This window comes from Anoplophora glabripennis, unplaced genomic scaffold (assembly GCF_000390285.2).
Source record: "Anoplophora glabripennis isolate ALB-LARVAE unplaced genomic scaffold, Agla_2.0 scaffold33, whole genome shotgun sequence".
NCBI lineage: Eukaryota > Metazoa > Arthropoda > Insecta > Coleoptera > Cerambycidae > Anoplophora > Anoplophora glabripennis.
Window position 1 is genome coordinate 1500332 of NW_019416463.1, and position 18926 is coordinate 1519257.

Below are 18926 nucleotides of genomic sequence, written 5' to 3' on the forward strand. Positions count from 1 at the left end.
TATCAAAAGGAAACAGAAGCGGTTAGATTTGAATCACTTCCTGCAAAACTTAAAACATCTATTTATTTCGTTCATTTTGTTTACAATTGCAGTTGTTTAGCTTTGTTACATGAGTGACTCATATTTTTCTCGAATGCATTGTAATGTTATTTTCCTCTCTCGGACTAAAATCGTTTGTTTTACTTTTTATTTTACAGCTGTGACCTAGTTGCTGACTGTTTGCTTCACTTTAATTAAATGTTTGGGTTCAATATAGTTTCTAAGTACAAATATAAGTTTTACTGGAACTTTTATATTGGTCTCCTACCAATCATTGATATCTAAAAAATTGTAATAATTATGACATATATATTATGAAAAGGATTAGACGACTGTCTTAAGTTGAAGAACAAATTTGTTATGCCAGTCGGGTCAAAGCCACGATATAAATAGTAAACTCTATTTTATTACTCGAGGTTTCGAGATTTAATTATCCTTTTTCCAGGAAAACTACAAAAAGCATTATGTCTAGATAACACTAAATTGGTGTATACAGGGTGTTTGGTAAGTCGATGCATTCCTTGCAGGAAGTTATAGTACAAGTGATTTGTAATATATTTCCTTAATATACCATATTCCGAAAGCGCTTAGTTTCCGATCTACAGGGTGTTAAAGTTTTAATAAAAAAATGCAATTTTATAAATATTGCGAAAACCGCTCAGAATATTTTAATGAAATTTTGCAAGCTTTAACAGTTAACAACAATACATGTTTTACGATAAAAATATTGTTTTCAGTTTCACCAGTGGCGTGCGCACAGGCACGTCTGGATATTTTTAAAGAAAAAAATGATACGCCACTGATTTTTCTTAAAATAAAAATTATTTTGAGTTCCTTGTTCAATATGGAAGAAAAAAGGTATCTTGTCTATTTTTCTTACGATCCACCGTTTTCGAGTAAAAAAATTAAAATCGATTTATTGCATGATTTCAATCATTTGAAAAATAACAGAAATTATGCATTCAGCTTTTTTTGTACCAATTTATTACAAAAAATTATTACTTCTCACAGTTAACAACATCAATCTAAAAAACTTGTTCAGTTTTTAGATTCACTATTCACTATTTAAACAGAAATTAGCAAGTTGGCTGTGCCCTCGTTTTTGCAATAAATCGATTTTAATTTTTTTACTTGAGAACGGTGCGTCGTAAGAAAAACAGACGAGATACCTTTTCTTTTCCAAATTGAAGAAGGAATTAAAAAATAATTTTTATTTTAAGAAAAATCAGTGGCGTATCATTTTTTTCTTTAAACATATCCAGAGACATGCCTGTGTGCACGCCACTGGTGAAACTAAAAACAATATTTTTATCGTAAGACATGTATTGTTGTTAACTGTCAAAGCCTGTAAAATTTCATTAAAATATTCTGAGCGGTTTCCACAATATTTTTAAATTTGCATTTTTTATTAAAACATTAACACCCTGTAGATCCGAATCTAAGCGTTTTCGGAATATGGTATATTAAGGAAATATATCACAAATCACTTGTACTATAACCTCCTGCAAGGAATGTATCGACTTACTAAACACCCTGTAGATTACTTACAAATTTGAAATTTGAGGAAAAATTATCAAGTTTAAATAAAATAGTTCTCTGTATAAGGAAAAATAGGTCGTAACTTAACACTGTTCTTGTAGGTCTCTATTTTATACGAGAAATAAAGGGTTTTAAAAACCTACAGGTTGCTGTTACGAAGATTAACAGAATTGATACATTTGATATATTTCTAAAATAAAACTAAAACCATTTTTTACCTGTAAAAGATGTCTGGCTAATAGTGAAACAAACTTGAAAATAATAAAAATAGTAGAGGTATTAGTGTAATGTCCCTAGCGTACCTCAAAGAATTAAAGCAAATTAGAAATAAATTATTATATTCTTATCAGCAGAGGCATACATGATTATTATTGATGAAACATTAAAAAAATTAATATAATATTAATAATATTTTTTTGATAATTGTTTTTCATTTAAAACTTTTGGGATATAAACTAATTGTTAATAAAATTTCAGTTGTACTTTTCAAGGTCATGATTTGAGTAAGACAGGCGTACTCAAGGTTACAATAATCCTCCTGTTGTTTTTGACGTATTTAAAAAAAAAATGTAAATGTGGCGTTTTCGAAAACCGTCTGTAACTTTTTTATTTAGAGGATTTTTTTAAATTTGAAAACACTTTTTCACAGAACATTTTGTGGAGGAATTTTACTGTATATTTAGACTTTCATTGCGACGTTTCGGTAGCAAGAAACCATCATCAACTTTCGTTTTTCTTATGGGCGCCATATTGAATTTTAGGCTGAGCAAATAGAACATTTTGTTGGCTTTTCAATGATATAATATTGGTAAAAAAAAATTTCAGAAACCTCAAAAATCAATATTTTAATATTTTTAATAAATCAGGCAACACCGCATAATTTTTCGAAACTATTATAGAATAGTCTCAAATATTTGCAAATATTGCATTATTGGGAATACCATTTGGCGAGTCACAATAATGTTTTACAAAGGTTCTTTTGCTGCATAGCCAAAAATGAACAGCATTTCGAATAATAATGCCGATGTTTATTTCCCTATTTCAAAACTAGCTTTTCAAAACTTCCAAACATTCTTTCAACTTTGTATTAAATTTAAAAAAAATACATTTTATTTGGTGGTTGTCTTTCGGGATAATTTCCAATATAACTGTTTAAAGCCACAATTGTTTTTCTATTATTTTTAATAAAGCACATTTTTCTTCATTGGAATAACGCAAAGCGTAATTTTTTCACTCAACGCCATCACATTAATGTTAAACTTTTACAACGATTTGAGACTATTATTTAATAGTTTCGAAAAATTATGGGGTGTTGCCAAAACTAAAAATATTAAAATATTGATTTTTAAGGTTGTCTTTGAAAGTTTTTCTTACTTATATCATTGAAAAGCCAAAACAATGCTCTAGTTGCTCATCTTAAAATTCAATACAGCGCCAATAAGAAAAAAGAATATTGATGGTTTTTCTCAACCGAAACGTCGCAGTGAAAATCTGAATATACAGTGAAATTCCTCGAAAGAACTTGCTTTGAAAAAGTGTTTTCAGATTTTAAAAATTGCTCTAAATAAGAAAGTTACAGATGATTTCCGAAAACGCCACATTTACGTTTTTTCAAAATAGACAAAAACCAAAAAACAGTCAAAAACCTGAAGAGCTAGTTTCCAAGATATCAATCATGTATCACCAAAATAGTCCACACTGTACAGGGTGTCCTTCTAAAGTCGGCGAGGTACGATATTAGAGAAAGTATAGGCCCTAGAGCTTCGGGAAAAAAATTTTGACAAATAAATCGACCAAGAGAAATCACTAGAAATAGATTTCAAGTTGAAAAAATCCATAAAACGGTATTCTTTTAAAATAACGCCATCTATAGGTTTCCATATTGAGGTAAATGATATTACGCATGCACCACGAGATAAAGCATGAAAAGACCTTTCCAACGAGGCATAACACTATGGGCTTTTAATGAGCCAATCCTTAAAAAAATGCATTTGTCTGATCAGACATGATGGCTTCCCCACGCTTTCTGTCGCGAGATAGAACAAAATGTCAATAACAAAAGTTATGCGCAATGAATCCGACTATCCATTTGTACTATTTAATATACTTGAATAGGAAACATTCCTGAGAAAAATTCAACTTTATGTTTTGGTGTGTAGATTGCGTCCCCTAGCGGCCGAGCTACGAACTTGAAAACTATTTCCAGCGATTTCTTTTGGTTGATTTATTCATCACAATTTTTTTCCCGAAGTTCTAGGGCCTATACTTTCTCTAATATCGTACCTCACCCACGTTAGTGGGACACCCTGTATAAACAGGGCTAGTACTACAATAACTTCATCGACCGTAATACATATTACGTTTGTTTCTACCGAAGTTGAGGACTGATTTGAAACTATTAAAGATATTTGACCAATTGCTGCGTGATCTCAGACTCAGACCGAAAGTAAGTGACAACTTAGGTGACCGAGTATAGCTTGAAAACAGTTTGAGACTGCGGCAGAAACAAACTTATTGACAATCAAGACTCAATACTCCCCCAGGAACAGCGTAAACAAGTCACACGTCACATTATCCCTAACACTGATCCGAACAACTCCCAACTTACCGTATTGTTCTGTTTCATGTTTTTACACCTCGATTCTAACCGGACTTTTTGTTGCAGCCCTGTTTGCGGCTGTGGAGCACGGCCACCTCGAAAAAGCCCGCACCATATTGGAGTCTACGGACGTTGACGTAAATAGGTGAGTGGAAAAAGTTCCTGAGAAATAAATTGGCGCCCGTTCCGGTGCAGAGCGCCCGGAGAATTGCTTTCAGAGATAGACGGAGGGCGAGTTACCGGAGCCGGAGGAAATAGTGACTGCGATGTGCTCGCCTCGCAATATTCATAGTTTGGAAAGTTTTCCGGGGTGGTGTATAATTCGCACTGCAAGTAAATAGTCATATTTCTGATGAATTTATGAATCTATATTAATATCCGAAAGCTTAAACATTTATTTTTTTGTAATTCATTTATTTAAAAGTACATTTCCCTATTAAATGATTCTAATTATACTAATAAACATACAAAGCAAAAGAAATACAATAAAGCAGAGACATACGTAAACTCATAAAACACTAACCTTTGTATGGCAGATACTAATGTTACACAAATAAAAAAATTGTTAATTGTTAATTTATTACGGATTAGGGTTTCTGGTCGAGACTTCTCGAAGCGAGAATTCCCGGGAAATTTGGCTTACTCGAGACGAGAAAAAAGTGTCGAGAAATCGAGAAATTTAAAAATCACGCGCGTCTTAAGTTCTTGATTGGAGTTCGTTTTTATTTAACTGAGCGGTTAAAGTGGTTTCTCTACCAGCTCATAATTTATTTATTTTAAGTTTTTAAGGCTTTAGTTTACTTTGATGATTCTTTTTTTTAATATACAGTGTGATTCACTATATTTTGAACCCCCGCTTTAACTTTTTTGTTTTAAGAGTTATAAAAAAATGTAAAATACAAAAGTTGTACGATTTTTTATGAAGTTTTCGAAAATGATAGTAGAAAAACAAATGAAGTTCAAACAAAATGGCCGCGGATGTTAACGTTGTTAATTTAAATGGAACACCCTGTATATTTTTACATATTTGGATAGAACGCTCCTTGTCGAGCATAGTCATATAGGGTTTGTTGGGGTAGGGTGTTCCTTTTAAATTAAGAAAGTTAACATCCGCGGCCATTTTGTTTGAATTTCATTTGTTTTTCTACTGTCATATTCGAAAATTTCATAAAAAATCGTGCAACTTTTGTATTTCACATTTTTTTATAATTCTTAAAACCAAAAAGTTAAAGGGGGGTCAAAATATAGTGAATCACCCTGTACCTAGTTATAAGTCTGTGTAGAAATTTTATTATAAGCAGATACCTAATGTTGAAGTGATAAATTAATAGGAAGAACGCTTCTGTATCTTTAAATTAAAGCTTGTTTTTTTAAGATTTCTTCAGTTAAATTCCTTATTTACTATTTATTTAATTGAAAGACTGCATGATTAATGATTATTAAATTATTATTGGAAGAAAACAACGATTCAAAAACATTGAAATAAACATAAGTACATTGAAAGTGTTTAATAAAAAAACAAGTTAAAGATTTTTAAGAAGAAACTCAAAGTTTAATTTAGTTTTGTTAGTAGAAGTAGAAACATAAGTAATTAATAAAAATACTGAATAAATAATAAATGTTAATGATGTTGTTAAGTATAATAGCATGTTTATATTTCGCATTGCAATACCAAAAAAAAATACTCAATTTTACTTAATAATGTATCAATTTCTGTCCAAACCCGATTAAGTGGAATTTTCACTCTATTAGTATGAGTACAACTAAAATTGTATGAGTGAAACTATTGCAGCAGAAGTGAGTGAATTTTACTCAAATCCGAGTTTGATAACTATTAAGTGAGTAACTTTTGACTCTATTCTGATTATTTAACAACCAGTTAAGAGTATATTTTTTCTCTAAATTAACTATTATCAAGTAATTTTTTACTCAGACTTAGCATATGAACGAATTTTATTTTTTTATGTGAAAACCGTACGTCAAACGAAAAAAATTCAAGACACTACATTTGCCAGAAAGGAATGAGGATTTCAAAAATGATTTTTATTTTAAGAAAAGGCAACGGCGTAAAATATTTTTCTTTAAAAATGTTCAATAAAAAACCTGTACAGACGCCAATGGTACAAATAATAAAATTGTTTGTACATCAGAAAATGCATCTCGATGAATAGAAGGCGTGTACCAAATTTTAAAATATCTAGGGTAATAGCAAAGTTATAAAAAAAAAATGTTTTTTCGTAAAACTTTAGCACCCTGTAGTTCAAAAATTAAGACTTTTAGAGACATATGTTCATATAATGTTTTTTTCTTAAAATGGCCCCAAGAATAATCTCCTGAAATATTAGCACGTTCTTAAGAAACACACTGTATAGTGCCTTCTTCTGCAGCCTAGATAGGCAGTGCCAACAACGACCTGCAACAATACACCACATAACAGCAACGTCGTTGCCACAATAAATTTAGAGTAGTGAGATTCTGTCGCTACGACAGTACAAAGCCTTGACAACGAGGCTTAAGCCTATAATACACGCCGACGCAAGCTTCTCAATCTACAGGGTGGTCCCGAGGTAATGGGCCAAAATTCATGGGTAGATTCCCGAAGCAAAAATATTGCGATTTAGCCGAACTTACCTTAGTCCAAAAGTTGATAGTTAAAGAGATACAGGGTGTTAAATGTAAAATATTATTTTAGTTTATTTCCATTTATTTCTTAATAAATATAAATATCTACACAAAATTTTGGGGTTTGGGCTTTTTTGGATAAAGGAATTGAAATTTGTTCATATTTTGGTTATAGTTCATAGAGGGCGCCAGCTGCCGTAGATTGAAGGTGTTGGAAACGACATAACTTGTTTGTACTTAAAGGTATCTCTCTTTGGTATCAAATTTTTATTTTCCTATTTTTTTTACACAAAAAAGGTAGACTTTATGAAAGTAGCTGTCTTGCACCGTTCCGAGATATTTGACTTTGCAACTTCCAATGCTAATAGTTGAAATAATTAAAATAATTTAGAAATGTTAAAAACAAGGGTTTATTTAGAATTAAATATTGTAATGCACAGTAAAATATTAAACATTAGTAAAAAATATACCTTTAATTGCTCAAAATGTCCACCTCTAACTTCAATACATTTATCAACACGTTTATTGAAAGATTGTCTTATTTTAAAGTATAAATCCTTAATGCGAAATGGCTTTGCAGCATTTCAATCCTGCTACTAAAATTCTTCTCATGTGTTTATAGTTTCTCCATAAACAACTGATTTCATTTAACTCCAAAAACGAAAACCTCGGCATTCTATCTCACATTTATGTATACGAGTATACAATTTAATTTGTAAGCTAAGATGTAATTTTAATTAGATACGAATAATACTTAATAGAAATTAGCATACACATGACAGTAATAAGACAAGTGGAAGACGTCAATTATTTGATATTCGTGCAAATCCTACTTAAGAAACTTTACGGCTAAATTAATAACACCTGTAGGTACTTAACTGTATGTTAATTTAATGCAACAGCATTGGAAGTTCCAAAGCCAAATATCTCGAAAACGGTGCGAGATAGCTACTTTAATAATTTACCTTTTTTGTGCAAAAAAGTTGAAAAATAAGAGTTTGTTACCAAAGATGAGATACCTTAAAGTACAAAAAAGTTATGTCGTTTTTAACACATTCAATCTACTGCAGCTAGCGCCCTCTATGAACCAAAATGTGAACAAATTTCAATTCCTCTACTCAAAGAACTCCAATCCCCAAAATTTTGTGAGGATATTTGCATTTGTTAAGGAATAAATTAAAAAAAACTGAAATAATATTTTACATTTAACACCCTGTATCTCTTTAACTATCAACTTTTGGACTAAGGTAAGTTCGGCTAAATCGCAATATTTTTAGTTGGGGAATCTACCCATGAATTTTGGCCCATTACCTCGGGACCACCCTGTATTGATGAATCGTAAGCTGTAATTATGCATGCCTGTTGGAATCACGCAATCGATTATGTATTAACATGTTCTAAGGATTTCCACCTACATGCGACTTTAGCTACTGAAAGCGCCCCATTCCATTCTTTGGCACACGCTGTATCCCGCACCTCCCAACCCCCATCGATTCGCAGTAGGCCTAGCGCAGCTCATTTAACACGAAGGTGTTCGTTCCGCTCTGTTATTTAATTAAAATTAGGGCAGGCCTTCCTGCAGGAAGCTTAACGAAAAGGAAATAAGGTTAATCGGGGCGTCTTACTCCCAGTGCCAATAATAAATCCATATTTTATCCTGAACACTGGCATAGGATCGTTTCGTCCTCACCTTGATTAAAAATTTCGGCTTAATCGAAATTCATTACCGTCGAGATGATAAATCTTCGTTTCGCTAATGATAAAGTATTACTTTTGTCTGAATTTGTAGTTCATATTTTAACAAGCTGTCAAAATATAAGCAGCTTTCTATTCAAATGATCTATCTGCCTTGGAGTCACTTGAGATCGTGTAAATCGAAAGCGCCTACTGGTTTTAACCTCAACTGTGTGAGGGTCTTGACATTATTATAGAAATCAATGTATAACAAAGAAAAACTGTTAAGAAGTTTCTCGACAAATCAAGGAAGTGTTGTAGTTCATACAGCTAGGTTGATGATACTCATATTCTTATTAGGTACGTGCCAAGCCAAGTATTAAATTTGTATTAATAATAAATTTTAATCACATGCTGTATGATATAAGTATAAAGGTGTATGGTGATTCTTACTTTCTTACAAATATATTAGATTAAATAAGATAACGTCATTCAGATCAGATCAATTATTGTAACATGTATATTGGTGTCACTTGTAACAGATTACAACTAACATTCACATTTGAATTATTGAGAAAACATTAAGTTCCTTCTTCTTTAGATTGCCAAATAACTAGAGCTCTACCCAGATCAACAAATAAACGTACAATATGGTCTATTTCCTCCTGTTTATCAGTAATAATTCATAATATTTTTAAAATGTGAAGTACACCACTACCATGAAATATTTCTTCTCAAAACTTTATAATAAGGGAGATACTTTGTCACACTATTGGACCACCTACAACCTTTTTCTATAGGTACAAGGAATCAGATACTACTACACAGTAGTATCTGATTCCTTGTACCTATAGAAAAATATCTATATACACATATAGATATTTTTTCTACAAAGCCATGTTGACACGTTGAGATGGAAAACATCTGTATAATTTATCATAAATAATACCTTCAAACAATTTAGCGAAGTTGAAAATAATAGTTATTGATATGTCGTTGAATCACCAAGTATTAGATTGTATCCTGTTTTGAAATATTGCCAATATCTTTTGTTGTAATGTTTATTTGTTTACTCCGAATGCATATTAATGTTTTAGAGTTACTGTAGTTTTGTTGCTAAAAATAATATTTTGTAACAAATCATCATAAGATACTTTTTTCATGCTTGTTACAGTCTACACTTTTTAACGTGTTACAATTGATACGGGTTCGATGTCACTTCTTACAAATAACACTAGTTAAATTTAATAATTCAATGTCAAATTAGTTTTAAGTAAGACATAATTAAGAAAAATATTACAAAGGGGTACATTAAATACCTACGTTAGATTTCAAAATAAAGTATATTTTTTGTTACAATCGACGCTGGTCTTCCTTAATCTTATATTAGATAAAATAAAAAGTTATTAGATTTGATTTTGATCCAATCTTGTCTTTGAATTCCTGCTAAAATGAAATTACTTTTACCAGAGATCAGAGTTCGCTGTAACTCAGACAACAAAGCAGAAAACGCAATCTTATACCGTGTATATAGGTTGCGGATACATAAAGAAATACCGGTTGTAAATTGGCACTGTGCTACTAAACTATATTATTCCAGTTAAGCTGATTCCTTTTTAAGATATAACGGTAAGTGATTGTACTTTCGAGCTACATTTTAAGGACTTTAAACCTTCCAATTTCCGTAAAAATTTGTTCTGTTCAATATTGCATTATACCGTCGAGTGAATAGTTAGAATTTACTCAACGATTATACTTAATACATCAATTTAACAAAAAAAAATAATGAATAAATTCCTTAACAACATGACTGTCCGAGATCTTGTGCTTTATATTAATAGAACTCCGTTTAAAATTTTCAGAAGTTGAACGGGATTCAGGTAACCCCTTTAATATTTATACAGCAATTTCGCTTGGGCAATTCATCAACTGGTTGCAAATACACAGCATTTTATTAACTATGCAAACGAGTATGAATTGTTTGAATATTTAATGCAATTATATACGCCACAGAAATCACGTACAGCCAAACAGGATTATGTAATTTACTTCAATTAACAGAATGATTTCAATTACCTACTGCACAACTGTAACCCTCCTACAACGCACGCAGTGTTTTTCTAATCGTTTCCAAAAATGTATTTCTATAAAATTTAATTCTAAACATTTTAATATTTAATTTTAATAAGACGAAATATTGAAAATAAAATGCTGAGAGACAACGCTGTTTAATCTTTCTGATCACTTGTGGGGTCCCACAAGGAACAGTGTTTGGACCTATACTGTCTACTTTCTATATTAACGGTCGGGTCATTTTGGAATAAATACATCCGAGAGCATACCGTGGTACTCTACTGTAGTAGAATGGAGTGAACTTAAGAACATAGCTGAAAATGATTTTATTAAACAATGGTTTGATAGATCCTTCATAAATGTTTACAAGGCACGTGACCGCTGAGCTTAGGCAACCAACATTGCAGGGCTGGTACTGGTAATGATAGTGCCTAAATCTTGGCGTAGCCCATATTAATGATTCGTTTATAATGAACAATGACAAACCGTTACATCTAGGATCATCTCATATTTAATGGCAATGCTTACCGTTAAAAAACTTGTAAAACCTTTTCCAACTTTTTGAATAATAAAATCTTTTTCCTCATATGAAATCCTGCGTTTCTTTTGGGACACCCCTATATACGGCACTGTCGGCGGGAAGCTAAGTACTATAGTTTCTGAAAATGAAAATACTCGTATTGAGTTCTCTTTTGACGTAGAAATATGTACTTTTTAAAACCTATTTAATGATTTTATTATCCCAAACAAAATTTTCACTATTTTCAGTCAATTTAATTTACCTCGTATAGAGTATAGACTATTTTTAACTCTGATTTCACTCGGTGTCAAATAGATATTATGTTCAACAACGAAAATCGTTCATGGAAAAATGGTTGGCTATATATATGCAACGTGGTTTAGCATCTAGTGCACATTTTTCATCGAATTCATCATGGAGAGAAAGAAAGAAAGATAGAATTGTATGCTTCCAATCTGATATACTCAATTAAAGCTGGTTAACTAGCTACGAGTTCCAGATACAAAAGTAATTTGTAAATCGATTTCCCTTTCCAGTTTCCGAATTTTTAACAATACTACTTCACGGATTGAATATTATTGTCCATCGTTTCGTTTTATTATTTTTAGAAAAGTTATCAGTTATGGTTCAATTAGACGTTACAGAAGCTGAAGAAGATGTCTGTAAGGCCGTGGGTCTATTGTCTTTTGTTTTTAGGATACAGATTGTCAAAAAATGATAATTTTAAATCAATCAATCGTACTTTTTGTAAAACAATATATTGCATTGAAATTTGGTACAAGTTAATTTTTGAGCATACTAAATAATTTTTAAAATATAACTTTTTTAAGGTTAGATTTCCTGCATTGTATATTGCATATTTTTCCTAAGGGTCTATCGTCTTTTGTTTCTGAGATACAGGGTATCAAAGAAAACACTGTAAAATCAACTATATCTTTTCCGAATAACAGGAAAATGTATTGAAATTTGGTATACAACTTTTTCATTCTCTGAAAAGGCACCTTTTTTGAAGAAGTGCAATTGAAAGTCATCCAGCTTATATTTTTTAGTATAAAGGGTTCCGGATCTTTGGATCAAAATAAACCAATTTAAATCAAGTTATTTTGGTACAATTTTGCTTCTTTAAGTTTCCTGCATTAAAAAAAATATTTCATTGTTTGACAGTTTGTATTATTATTTAATTACAATGGGTTACACAAATTAAAATATTATAAGAATTAAAATAGTAAGTTATTCTCCATATTCTATTTTAATTCCTAATAATATTTTAATTTTCTACTTCTGTGTAAAGCATTTTAATTATATGTATAATAATACAAACTCTCAATCAATAACAATATTATCATGACATTACTACCTGTCACTATCACGACCTACCTTATAACATTGTAGTCCACAGTACAGGCCCCTTCTGGAAAGTTGATTACCACATACTTTATAACTCCTGAGGTGCTTCGTTTTGACGAGTCTACCACATTTTTCCTCCGCGACTTTTCTCGATTCCTCCGCTTTTCCTCTCGGAAAAGAACAAAAACATGGCAATTTCCCGGGGTCTTGAAAACTCAAGACCACATCTTTTATTTTTAGCTTAAGTAACTGGAAATTTTGTTGCAAATGCCGATTTAAATTTGTCCGACAGAAATTCCTCCGACATTGACGTGTCTACCGGTCGAAACATGCCAAAATAACAGGGTATTGAAAATCAATTACCACATAGGTAATTTTTAGTAAAATTAATTGTAAATAATTAATTCAGTCAAAAAGTATTGTTGTCCGACAAATTTCAAGCCGCGTTTTTTCAGTCCGACAGCTGGAAATCGGAATTTTCACGGGGTATGAAAAATCGATTACCACATATCTAATTTTCATTTTTTCCACTTTTAAATTTACTGTACAAAATAGTGATATAAGTGTCCGACGATTTAATGTCCGCAAATTATTAAAAAATCAATAAATCAATAAACGTGATGAAATTTAATTTTTTCACTCCAAAAATTTCATATTTATAAATGGTTATTAATTATTATTATGTAAATTATTATTTGTTTCAAATAAATAATTATAATATTGCTTATTTTATGCTTAAAAATTTAAAAGTTATAAACAAATGAAGTTATTTTTGAGGCGATTAATACGATCTTAGTGCATAATGCATTATTTCTAAATAAATTAATATTATACTTGATATAAAAATCCTTTTTTCTCTTTCAAGTTTTCATTCGCGTTTGTTATTTTTCTTTACAAAAATTTTCCTATTTTTCTAAAAGAAAATCCCAAAACTTTTGTGCATAATTTTTTTACACCATACATACTTTTTTGAAATCGTTTAATTCTTTTCTCGATATTTATTTGGCTAAATTGAGCATATAGAGATTTACAATTACAAGAATAAAACGAAAAATATATACAGGGTGTTTCAGAAAGACCTCCCGTAAATAAAGGGGGTGATAGTACGACAAAAAATGAGAATTTTTTGTCTTATGAACTATATGTCTATCTCCTCTTGTTTTCGAGATACAGAGAGACAAAATAAAATTTTTTAAATAACATTTTTATGAAAATTTCCAAATGGTGCGAAATATTTTTATGAAATTTGGTAGCCCGAGGTTTTTAAGGGTGCCAAATACGCTAGTCTAATTATTTTTTGTATATTTCATAGAAAGCGCTAGTTATGCTACATTCTTATTACAATTTAAGTTATATTTTTTTTAAGGTTAGGTTTTTTACCAGTCGGGCTCTAATTTCTATTGTACAATTTTATTTTCTAAAAATAATGTACTCTTGTTAGAACTTCCTAATGTGGACGATTTTCGAGAAAAAAGGCTTTTAATTAAACTCTTACAATATTACACTATAAAATAAGTGACTTTTCTCAAAGTAAGCTTGAGCTTTGAGAAGAGGAGATAGACATATAGTTCATATGACAAAAAATTCTTATTTTTTGTCGTCCTCACCCCCTGTATTTACGGGAGGTCTTTCTGAAACACCCTGTATTGTATATTTATATGGAATTTTGCTTAATACATGAAAATACCTTATTAGAAATTATAAATACATGTGCACATTTTTTACGAAATTTTTTTCATCATTTTTTGTCGGACTGACGATTTGCGGATATATTTTTGTCGGACATTACAATTTTTGCTTATAAAAAACACTTTTCTATCGTGTGTTATTTTTGTCCGACATGTGGTAATCGATTTTTCATACCCCGTGAAAATTCCGATTTCCAGCTGTCGGACTGAAAAAACGCGGCTTGAAATTTGTCGGACAACAATACTTTTTGACTGAATTAATTATTTACAATTAATTTTACTAAAAATTACCTATGTGGTAATTGATTTTCAATACCCTGTTATTTTGGCATGTTTCGACCGGTAGACACGTCAATGTCGGAGGAATTTCTGTCGGACAAATTTAAATCGGCATTCGCAACAAAATTTCCAGTTACTTAAGCTAAAAATAAAACATGTGGTCTTGAATTTTCAAGACCCCGGGAAATTGCCATGTTTTTAGACTTTTCCGAGTGGAAAAGCGGAGGAATCGAAAAAAGTCGTAGAGGAAAAATGTGGTAGACTCGTCAAAACGAAGCACCTCAGGAGTTATAAAGTATGTGGTAATCAACTTTCCAAGGGGGGCCTGTACTGTGGACTATTGCCCATGAGTAATTGACCTCACACGGTCTAATTAGTGAGATTTAGTTAAAATAATTATACGCATTTTGGACTGTATCAATGTCCGACATGTCAATATATTACAACTAAATCCAAATTCTTCACGTAATTGGAAAAAAGGCAGAAATGCCTGAAAGAGGTCTAACAATTGTTACAAGATGTCTTATTTTCTTAGTAAAAAACTTTTTTCGCTTTTTAATATTATCTCGCTTATTGTTAGAGACGAAGCCAATAAACCCTATGTCACTATACTCGACAGGGAACGTTCTATACAAATATGCAAAAATCTACAGGGTGTTCTATTTAAATTAACAAAGTTAACATCCGCGGCCATTTTGTTTGGACTTCATTTGTTTTTCTACTAAGATTTTCGAAAAAAATCATAAAAAATCGTGCAACTTCTGTATTTCACATTTTTTTATAACTTAAAATAAAAAAGTTAAAGGGGGGGGTCAAAATATAGTGAATTACCCTGTACACTTACCTGTACCAAATTTCAATGCATTACATTATTTTTTGAAAATTTTTAGACTAAAATTTAAGGTCCCAATATCTCAAAAACAGAGGTCGACAGGCTCTTGGCCCTGAAATAAAGATTTTATGGTATCATTTTCCAAATCACCCTGTTCAATATGTTAAAAGAGGAAAAATTAGAAATATAAATAGAATGCACTGCAAAAGATCATTTGGAGGAAAAGGCAACAATATAAAAAGCACAAAAAGATAAAAGACAAAAAAATATCAGTACAAAAATGAGAAAATATAAAAAGTATACAGTTGTAAACTTCTATAAGAAAAGCATCGAAAATGATACTTTCTTGAAAATCAACATTAAATTTTATTTTTTTTTTTTTCGTTCCAAACTAATCTCAATTTTTTTCCAGCGTAAACAATGACGGCCTGACACCTTTGGACGTTGCAGTGCTGAGCAACAATAGACCGTTAGTCAAAATGCTTATTAGCTTTGGAGCCAAAGAGGGCAATCAGTGTAAGTAAGCTTCACCGTCTTGTACGTTTTGTCTTTATTTTACAATTTGATTACTTGCTTAAATATGTTTGTTCGTTTCTTAACTCCTAGATGCGATATTTATCTTCCTGCTTGATTCGAAAGTAACGTAAATAATATTTACCTCAGTTTTGAAATTTGGCCGATAATTGGATACAGTTGAAATAAAATTATGTATGTGAAGTTATCATTCATTTGTTAATCGTTTGTATCCGTTAAGTACCTACATATTTGCACCACTTCTATTTTTGTTTCTAAAGTACATTCATAGATTGAAGAGAATTATTAGCTTCGTCGGCCATCATAAAATTCAATCTTTTAAGGATTATATAGCGTATACAATGTTTATTGTCTGGGCTACACTTGGAATAATAAAATTCATACATTCATATTGCGAATATAACAGAAAGATTATATATCTAATATTCTCTTAAATATTTCAATGTACCTTACTTCAAACACTTAAGACTGAGAAAGTATTAAAACTTATTGTAAAATTCAGTTGAATGTGGATATCTAATGATTAGTGCCTGATTTACCACTTTTATTTTCATTCGTAACTCAACAGTTAGGGATGGGAGATGAATGAATATACAATATTAATGAAACATACTGGTGGAAAAATTGAAACGGATGTGGATTTGTAATCGTTAGCACCTGATTGTACCACTTTCATTTTCATTCGTACATCTCAAACACTTAGGGGTGGGGGATGAATTTAAATTTGAAACTGGCAAATTTCCATTGCATAAAAAATTCAAGTAAATATGGTTGGCCTTTAGTATCGATTTATGTTATGACGAAATAGACGTGTTACAAACAGATGTCCACCATCACCATCAATTGCATTTAAAAAAATTGGTTATACAAACTTCGATGTTAACTTCACATAGCTTGGAAATGACCTAATCTAAAATTCGAAAATTATCCGAGAAGCTCTCATTATTCAATTCGAGTGCTATCTAAAACTTTAATAGGCAATTAACTAAGTAATTAGTAATACTGCAGGTTCAGTCCAAAGGACAAAATGATTCTGGGAAAGAGCTTAGTAGAACTCGTATTAAATGAATATTGTTGTAAGAAAATAAGACAATGCAAAGAGCGAAGTATCTAGCCAATCGGCATACAGTGGCTACGTATAGAAAGTAATTACCACTCTCCCTACTATATAATTTATGTTATCAATTTCAGTTTCTTTGGAATGCTTTCCCACGTCACGAACAAAGAAAATGAAAACAAAATAGAATGCCATTGGCGTCGTTGTTTATATACGAGTATGTTCAAGAGAGATGAATAAGAACTCCTGAGTTCAAACAGTTTCATTAAATTTACTGCATATTGAAAAAAAAAGTCAATTTCAACATTTTCCATTTTATATTTTGAGTTACCTCAGTAGCGCTGATAATAGGAGAGTGGGGGCGGTTTGTGAATATTTTGAAGGTAACAGATTTTTACCGAAGAATCTAAGGAACCACAATTAGTATCACAAATATTTGAAAATTATTAAACAAATGATACATATTATTGATAGGTGCTTTCATCATAACGTTTGTTCCATTAAAAGAGTAGTCCGGTCAATCTAGACATTCAAAGATACATAAATTTACAACAAGCTGAAAGTGAGTAAAGTTGTTCAAAACATAATTAAAAATAACATATTAAAATTCCTCATCGTTCCGGTACTTGGAAAAAAATTTACTCGAAGTCAAAGGTAAAAGGTAAAAAAAATGCGATTTTCAGCTAAACGGTAAGTTTTATCATAAAATTACATCACATGTAGATCATAAAATTATCTATAAAAACTGTATCAATACTTTTTTTCCTAAGAGCACCCGTTTCTAAGATATAACGATTCAAAAAGTTGTAATCGTCATAATATGCTCACGTTTCCACGCCACCTATGAGGTAGTGTACGTTTTTTAAACGTGGTTTCCCCAGTAGGCCTATTCCATAGGTCTGTTGTTATTCTGTTTAGTTTGAAACTATTGCATAATAACAGATATTAGCAAGGGTTGGAAATGATAAAAGCAATGGAAATTAAAAAAAAAGTAGTGGAATTTATTCGTCAGATTCCTTCAAATACTTCTGGCTCTTCTTCTTCTTATCATTCTCCTTATTCTTCTTCTTCTTCTTCTTCTTCTTCTTCTTCTTCATTCTGGGTGTAAGTAAATTGCGTCAATAGTGATGTATCGCATGTCTCCTCGTTGGTATCAAACGAATTCTCTACTGTTGGTGATTCAACATTAGAACACGACCGGCCTTGACAATTTGTACATGCCAGAGAACAAGACAGTCCAACTTTTTTGCAACCACATTTAGCACTGCATCACTTTTTACAGTTACAGTGGCGTACTTTTGCATATTATGACGATTACAACTTTTACAACTTTTTGAATCGTTATATCTCAGAAACGGTGGCTCTTAGGAAAAAAAGTATTGACACATTTTTATAGATAATTTTATGATCTACAATTTTTGTCAGAAGTAATTTTATGATAAAACTTACCGTTTAGCTGAAAATCGCGAAAAACCCATTTTGTTAACCTTTGACCTCGAGTAAATTTTTTTCCAAGTACCGGAACGACGAGGAATTTTAATAGGTTATTTTTAATTATGTTTTAAACAATTTTACTTACTTTCAACTTGTTGTAAATTTATGTACCTTCACTCTTATTTTTTGGTCTAATTTGACCGGACTAGAGCGATAAAAAGTATTATTTAATCAAGAATTTTGCCTAGGTACCGAAAATGACAATTTTAAAAGAAACGAACAGTTTATAGAATTACGAACTAATTTAAACAAAAAAGATAATACAATACAATATCTCCTAAACCATTTTTAAAGCATTAGTAATGCATTGTTACAATCATTTTTTATTCATGCCCAAACAGCAAGTGAAATGTTTTAAGGCATAATTACGATCATTAATGAAAATTGAGATTAAAAGTGGGCCAAGATTTGAACCCTAAGGAACACCAAATATAGAAATATAATTATTAGATGTATAACTGCCACCTTCTACACATTCTTGCCTGTTTAATAAGTACGATTCAATTAATGTTAAGTATACCCAGTTGATGAATGTTTAGAAATTAAAAGAGAATGGTCATTTTGGTGGAATGCTTTCTAAATATCTACTTGCCCTTGAACGTCTAAACGCTTCTAAAGGTTCTGATAAA

At 31.1% G+C, this 18926-nt stretch overlaps 1 protein-coding gene across 2 annotated transcripts in view; it reads left to right on the forward strand.

Moving 5' to 3' along the window:
• The window catches only part of LOC108912914 (ankyrin repeat and fibronectin type-III domain-containing protein 1), a 113293-nt gene that overhangs the window by 87780 nt on the left and 6587 nt on the right, over positions 1 to 18926 (forward strand). For both annotated transcript variants that reach the window (XM_018718332.2, XM_018718343.2), the window contains exons 3-4: positions 4244 to 4322; positions 15625 to 15728. In XM_018718332.2, coding sequence (XP_018573848.1) covers positions 4244 to 4322; positions 15625 to 15728 — 183 coding nt within the window. The remainder of the gene's footprint in view (positions 1 to 4243; positions 4323 to 15624; positions 15729 to 18926) is intronic.